Source organism: Sitophilus oryzae, unplaced genomic scaffold (assembly GCF_002938485.1).
Source record: "Sitophilus oryzae breed Bouriz unplaced genomic scaffold, Soryzae_2.0 scaffold_1181_pilon_pilon, whole genome shotgun sequence".
NCBI lineage: Eukaryota > Metazoa > Arthropoda > Insecta > Coleoptera > Curculionidae > Sitophilus > Sitophilus oryzae.
In genome coordinates this window covers 1,296,576-1,304,482 of record NW_022145817.1, presented here as the reverse complement: position 1 = coordinate 1,304,482, position 7,907 = coordinate 1,296,576, and the positions used below count along the sequence as shown (strand labels likewise).

Sequence of the window (7,907 nt, the reverse complement as noted above, 5' to 3'; positions counted from 1 at the left end):
CGCTATGGTTTCGTTGGTGCGGGCTAACTCAGTGCAAGGATTGAAGCTGGTGCCTCTGAGAAGAAGAGTGTGTTTACGTACAGTTACGGGGGAAATGGCCGTTGTACGGAGAGGCTATCGTCGAACTGAAGTTAGGAAATTTGAAGTTCCAGCATAGCGTTTTAGTGGCAGATATTGAAGATGACTTCATCTTGGGCATGGATGTGATTCGTCAACATGGATTTTCGTTCGATCACCAGAGAAATATCTTAAATATTGGAAATGAAGAGTTCATGTTATCTCCAGACGAGGACCAGGAAGAATGGATGTAAGATCAGCGGAAACTGTGGTGATACCTGGTAATACCGAGAAGATCGTATTCGGTAAAGTGGAGAGAATCGCTGGGTGCTGTGTTGGACTGGTACAAAGTAGCGACAAGAAACAAGATAGGTATTTAGTAGGAAAATCATTGGTGAACACCGACAAGAATATACCGATCAGAATTGCGAATGTTTTCCCGAATTGTGTCAAGATTCAAAAAGGTGACAAGATAGCCATCGCGAACCTGCAAGAAGTGTCAACCGATGTGATAAAGTGTCGTCAGCTGTTACACAAAAGGCATCCCAAGAAACACTAAAACATCTAGAACAGCCATGGGATCACCTAACACCTGAGGAAAAACAGAAGGCCAAGCAGTTCCTGCTAAAGTATGGCAGTATTTTTGAGAAGAACAACAGTGGAAGAACGGATTTTGTGAAGCACCGGATTAATACTGGTCATGCTCAGCCGATTCGACAACGTCCTAGAAGGGTGCTCCTTTCCAAACAACAAGAAATGGAGACAATGGTAGATAAGATGCTAGAAGATGGAGTTATCGAAGAATCATCGAGTCCATGGTCATCTCCTGTTGTTTTGGTGACGAAGAAAGATGGTAGTACACGATTCTGCGTGGACTATCGGAAGCTCAATGACGTCACTAAGAAGGACAGCTACCCACTGCCACGTATAGACGACACGTTAACCACACTGGCAGGTTCGTGCTGGTTCTCCACTCTCGACTTAAAGAGTGGATACTGGCAAGTTGGTCTGGACGAGGAAGACAAAGAAAAGACGGCTTTTTCTACAGGAAACGGACTATACCAATTCAAGGTCATGCCGTTTGGATTATGCAATGCTCCAGCCACTTTCGAACGTCTCATGGAGGTGGTGTTAAGAGGATTAACTTGGAAAACGTGCTTGGTTTACCTCGACGATATATTGGTTATGGGAAGAACTTTTCAGGAGCATTTGCGAAATTTAGAAGAAGTCTTTGGCCGCATACGGAATGCTCACCTGTACTTGAACCCGAAGAAGTGTAGCTTATTCCAGCGACAAGTGGAATTCTTGGGTCATGTAGTCTCGGCAGACGGAATTTACACCGACCAGAAGAAAATCGCTGCGATCAAGGATTGGCCTAAACCTCGCGACAAACATGAACTTAGAAGTTTTCTGGGTTTATGCACCTATTACAGAAGATTTGTCAAGGGATTTGCCAATATAGCTGCACCCTTACATAGACTTACAGGTGATGAAGTCGGCTACGAATGGAACACCGATTGTGATGTAGCCTTTGGAAGACTTAAGGCGGCTTTATGTTCAAGTCCTATTCTAGCCTACCCGCAACAACAAGGGAGGTATATCCTGGATACCGACGCCAGCAATATCGGCATAGGTGCAGTGCTATCACAAGTGCAAGATGGCGAAGAACGAGTGATAGAATATTACAGTCGAGTTCTATCCAAACCAGAAAGGAATTACTGCGTTACCCGGAAGGAGCTGCTAGCAATTGTGAAGGCAGTTGATCATTTTCATAAATATCTGTACGGCCAAGAATTTTTAATTAGGACAGATCATGCGGCTCTCAAGTGGCTTATGGAGATGAAACAACCTGAAGGTCAAATAGCACGATGGCTCGAGAAGCTCCAACAGTATCACTTTACCATCCAACATCGTGCTGGAAAAATGCATGGTAACGCAGACGGTTTATCCAGAAGACCCTGTCAAACCGATTGTAAGCACTGCTGTAAAAGGGAACAACGTGAAGACACTGTCATGATAAGGAGTTTTAAACTTGGAACCGATGAACAGTGGACGACGGCACAATTGAGGAAAGATCAAATGGAAGATCCAGACATCGGAGCAATACTACGGCTCAAGGAAGGTAACGGCGAGAGACCACCGTGGCAGGATATTGCGGACAGAGGGCTGGTTTTCAAAGCTCTCTGGGCTCAGTGGAATTCACGGGTGATTGAGAATGGATTGTTAAAGCGCACGTGGGAAAGTGCAGATGGCAGGACAGTAACAACTCAGTTACTGGTACCAAGGAAGAAAGTTACCCAGGTATTGGAAGAAATTCACGGTGGTAAAACTGGAGCCCATCTTGGAGTAAACAAGACCTTGAGCAAGCTGAGAGATCGTTTTTACTGGGTGGATTATTGCGAAGATGTCAAGAAATGGTGTCGACATGTAAAACTTTTGCAGCCAGCCAAGGACCAAGCACTCGATCTAGGGGAAAAATGAAACAATATAACGTTGGACTGCCATTCGAAAGAATCGCTGTTGACATTGCAGGCCCATTCCCTGAAACGCACAAGGGCAACAAGTACGTTTTAGTGGCGATGGATTATTTCAGTAAATGGCCAGAAGTTTTTGCCATTCCAAACCAAGAAGCATCGACTGTAGCTGAAGTATTAGTCAATAATGTCTTCAGTAGATTTGGAATTCCTTTAGAGCTTCACACTGACCAAGGAAGGAACTTCGAGTCAAGACTGTTCCAGAAGATGTGTGATCTGCTTGGTATTCACAAGACTAGGACAACAGCTTTACATCCGCAGTCTGATGGGATGGTCGAGAGATTCAATAAGACCATTGAAGAACATCTCTCGAAAATGGTGGATGAACATCAAAGAGATTGGGATCAGCATATACCACTATTCCTAATGGCATATAGAAGTGCAGTTCACAACACCACCGGACTTTCACCATCGAAGATTTTATTTGGTCGAGAATTACGGTTGCCTTGTGACTTGGTGTTCGGATCACCAGACGACAGCACCACGAACGTAGAGGACTACGCGGATGAACTGAAGGAAAGGTTATTGGGAATTCATAAGGCCGTGAGAAGTAAGATTACGCTAGCCAGTGACCGGATGAAAGCTCGTTACGACCTCAGAGCTAATTCTACGGGATTTCAACAGGACGATATGGTATGGTTATATAACCCACAGCGCAAGAAAGGGAGGTCCCCAAAGTTAACTCCAGCATGGGAAGGTCCTTATACAGTCATCAAGAGGATAAATGATGTTGTGTACCGGATTCAACGCAGCCCTAGAAGTAAGATGAAAGTAGTTCACTGGATCGATTGAAGAGATATCAGACAGGAAACCTTGATCGGGACGATCAAATTTGAGAAGGGGGCAATGTCAAGAAAAATGGCCTATCCGCCAGAAATTAAAAATGTATTACTGGTTGCCTGCACAACCGCAACGTATCCGCCAGAAATTAAAAGACTTTTCAGGCGCCATCTTTAGTCAAGTTGAGAAGTAAGGGAATCAGACAATGGAATTGTCTGGTATGAAGAAGTACGCTTTCCGAGAATTGGGGAAATTTCGAGAAGCAGTCAATAGAGTATATAAGCCGGAGCCATCGACAACTGAGAGAGTCAATAGAGTATATAAGCCGGAGCCATCGACAACTGAGAGAGTTTTTGAAATTTGAATATACCGTGTGGAAATTGAAAATCGGACAATTTGGTGAAGGAATCTTATAAATAGTTAGTTTGTTGTGTGTTATAAGTTAGTAATTGTGTATAAAGTGAAAAAAATAAATTCGTTAAGTATTTTATCGTGAGTAGAAATAGTGGACCCACGGAATCCGTAACAATATATATATATATATATATATATATATATATATATATATATATATATATATATTAGGGTGTACCAAAAAAATCTCTTTAGTTCCCGTAAAAATATCGTTCAGGATGATAAAAAAAATTGTGGTAAATTTTGAGCTTTTAATATTAATATTAAGAGGTGCCTCATCGTGATTTTCTATTTCCCATTTAAATAACACGGGGAAACATTTTTTTTGAATTTTTTAAACCTTGTAGGAAATTGAACACGAAGGAACAAAGCCAATTCGCATAGGAAGAGGTGTCAGACAGGGTGATACAATATCCCCTAAACTCTTTAACCAGGCATTAGAAGACGTTTTCAAAAATTTAGACTGGGAAAAAAAGGTATCAAAATATGTGGACAATACTTGAATCACCTAAGATATGCGGATGATATCGCCTTAATAACAGAAAAGAAAGAAGAACTGGTAGAAATGCTGGAAGAACTGGATACAGCAGATAGAAGAATAGGCCTAAATATGAACTACACTAAAACTTAAATCATAACAAACACAGATGAAAACATAACAACCAGAATAAACCAAGAAAAAATAGAACAAGTTGAAGAGTATATACATATATCTGGGACAAATGATTAAACTGAAAAAAGAAAACCAAACAGCTGAAATAAAGAGACGAGTAAGACTGGCCTCGGCAGCATTTGGAAAATTAAGTTACATATTAAAAAACAAAAGATATCCACAGTACATCAAAACCAAAGTATATAATCAGTGTGTACTCCCTGTACTTACTTACGGATCCCAGACCTGTGACACTGACAAAATCAAATATGGATAAGGTAATAAAATCTCAAAGATCTATGGAAAGACAAATGCTACATATAAGGCTGGTAGATAGAAAAAGGAATGAGTGGATCAGAGGAAAAACTAAAGTAAGGGATGTTAGAAGTGAAGTAGCAAAATTAAAATGGAAGTTTGCCGGTCACAATGTCAGACAGAAGGATGATCGATGGAACAAATGCATCGTAAACTGGAGGCCCTGGGAGAATAGAAGAAATAGAGGAAGACCCCAGATGAGATGGGCGGACGATCCGAGGAAACATGCAGGCACAAGATGGATGAGCACGGCGACAGAGAGGGAAGAGTGGAAGAGATTGGGGGAGGCCTATGTCCAACGATGGACCGAAGAGGCTGAATAGATAGATAGAGAGAGGAAATTGAACGGTCTTCAAAAAAGGTCTGCTATGAATTTTTATTTAATCGACTTTGTTTGAAAGTCCTTCTTCTTCTTCCTTCTTCATACTATGCGAATCGCCTCTTTGGTTTCGTCGTCTCTACCTGTCAGACTGACAAGTTCCATTGTTATAAAAACAATACTCCATTATTTTCGTGGACGTCCAAAGCTTCTGCAACCTAGCGATGATTTGTCGCGTGCAACTCTCACTAATATCCTTCTGTTGTCCATTCTGCTGATATGCTCGTTCCATTCTTTCTTTCTGCTGAGTACCCACTCATTTACATTTTCCACCTTGCATGCATTTCTTATATGCTTTCATTTCTCCCTGTCCATAAGCGTCTTTCCAGCTATATTCTTATTAGTACTCTCATTTCGGTTATCTCTAGTAGTTGTTCAGTTTTCGCTATATCAGGTCGAGTTTCTGCAGTGTATGTCATCAGTGGCGTAACAACAGACTCACGGGCCTGTGTGCAAAAATTTACCGGGCCCCCTATTACACCTACATATTTCAATACTTATATACTAATCTGAATAATATGCACTCATATTTTAGGTTAGAAATAACATTATCAAACTAATTTTTATATAGTATTATTTATTACTGCAACACAGAATATGTAACCCAAAACATATAAAATATCAAATAAATAAAAAAATCAATAATAACAATACAAAAAACAACAACAAAACTAACTAAATTAAAATAAACAATGTAAATAGGAACATGAACATGTTAAAAAAAAATCCTTGCTTTAGCATGGGCGAAAGTTGACACAATATTACCAATGTCTATTGTTCGAGCAACTTCATTTTCTATTGAAATAATTGCCAAAAAAGTGGCAGTTTCGGGCACCTCTCGTAACTCAGCTGCCTTATCGTCCCCTTAATACAACCATTAGGTAACTAGATTTTTTGTGATTTTGAGTTAACTAGTTTGACCAGTATAATTTGTCATGCTCTTTTTGATGCTACAACTAGCTTAGTTCTATTTCTATTCAATGGTACAGAAATCCAGTGACAATACAGCACATTTCTTTTTTTGTCAAGTTATTTTTATTTTGCAAAATAAAAAGGAAAACACAGCTACAAAATTGCACAAGAACAAATGTAAAGCAATAAGTTATTTTCGCGATAGCGTGTGCTAGTTAAGTAGATAAGAAGACATGTGATAGATAAGAACTTAGTTCGGGATTGCCCGATTCTGCTTGATTCGTGATAGCATGTCCTAGATATGGAAATGGGGCCCGGGCCCCCCGCCGGTTGTCGAGCTGGGCGATCGACTGTGGACAATGCTTTTACTCTCAAAATCACCCTGGAGAAGGTTAAGATAGGAAATGAGGTTACCAACTCTTTTAACGCAACAAAAGGATTAAGAGAAGGATGCTGCTTATCTCCTACACTGTTCAAAATCTACTTGAACAGAGCTCTGGCGAATTGGGTGAGAAAATGCAAAAATATGGGGCTAAGAGTGGGGGATGACACATTATTTACATTGTTCTTCGCAGATGATCAGATAGTTATTTCTGAAGACGAAGAAGATCTCAGTTATATGATCAGAAAATTTCTTCAGATGAATCTCTCGAAATGTGAATACCTTATAGTAGGCAATGAAGAGATAAATGACCTAATCTTAGACACTGGCACGATAAAAGAAGTGAAATCGAGTAAATACCTTGGAATAATATTTAATAAAAAAGGAAACAGCGAAAATGAAATACAAGAAAGAGTAAATAAGGGTAGAACAGTAAACAGAACATTGAACTCCCTTCTCTCGAATAAACAAATTAAAAGATCCACAAAAAGCGCATTTATACTAGCCTAGTCCAAAGTGTAACCCTCTACGGTTCGGAAATATGGGATGTTACAAGCCAATAAAAATAAACTTATGGCAACTGAAATGGATCCTTTAAGAAGAAGCTGCGGACGATCAAAACTAGAAAGAATAAGGAACGACGACATCCGAATGCAGATGCAAATGGATAGACACATACACGAAGACATAGAAAAAAGACAACTAACATGGACATGTGAAGAGAATGATCGTTGGCCCAGAAAGATATTAGAATGGACGCCTTTGGTAAGAAGAAAGAGAGGACGGCCCAGAAGGAGTTGGCGGGATGACATCAATCAGGTGATGAACGCGAGAAACTTATATGAAGACGAGGTTTTTGATAGGAAAGGATGGAAATTGGGGACGGAGAAACGGCAATAGCTGTAGAAATCCGTTATATATATAGAAAGATCATCAATTGTACCTATATCGTTTACATAACTTTTTGGTAAATTCTAGACATTTGGGCGAGATTTCAAAAAATGTTTCACCCTTTTTTGCCTTTGCCTCTTTTTTACCCTTTTATCCTATGTTTTTTATTTTGAATGTTGGCAACCCTACATAAATGCACAATTCTTATTATTGAAGAATATACATTTCTTTTATTTAAACCTAAAATGTGGTAGAAATTATTAACTGACTGTATTTATTCATCGACATCGAATAATGTTTATTATTTATATTTATTCTGGTATTGTAGTGGGTGCAATCAAGATATTATTTAATCGATTAATTACGTTCGATGATGCTTGAAGTTGTGTGATAGTTAAGAATAGATTGTTAACGACGGTGAAAGTGCCTTATTTTTTTACACGTGGATGTAGAGTAAAAATACGTGACTATAATACATAAATTAATCTTTTTTGAAATCTTTCATCTCTCTATGAATCTTAAGCAATGTAATAATTATTATAAAGATATTAATGGTACAAATGGAGCTTTTTGACAGATCACGCAACTATC

At 39.3% G+C, this 7,907-nt stretch overlaps 1 protein-coding gene across 1 annotated transcript; it reads left to right on the top strand.

Annotated features, from left to right (window-relative positions):
- Positions 1-6,971: 6,971 nt before the first annotated feature.
- Positions 6,972-7,325, top strand: LOC115891410. Its single transcript, XM_030911853.1, has one exon. It carries the CDS (start codon positions 6,972-6,974, stop codon positions 7,323-7,325), a length of 354 nt encoding a protein of 117 aa, XP_030767713.1.
- Positions 7,326-7,907: the final 582 nt, after the last annotated feature.

What these genes read in the sequence shown, in the direction of transcription:
- LOC115891410 (XM_030911853.1), top strand. Translation starts at nt 6,972, where the DNA reads ATGTTACAAGCCAATAAAAATAAACTTATGGCAACTGAAATGGATCCT.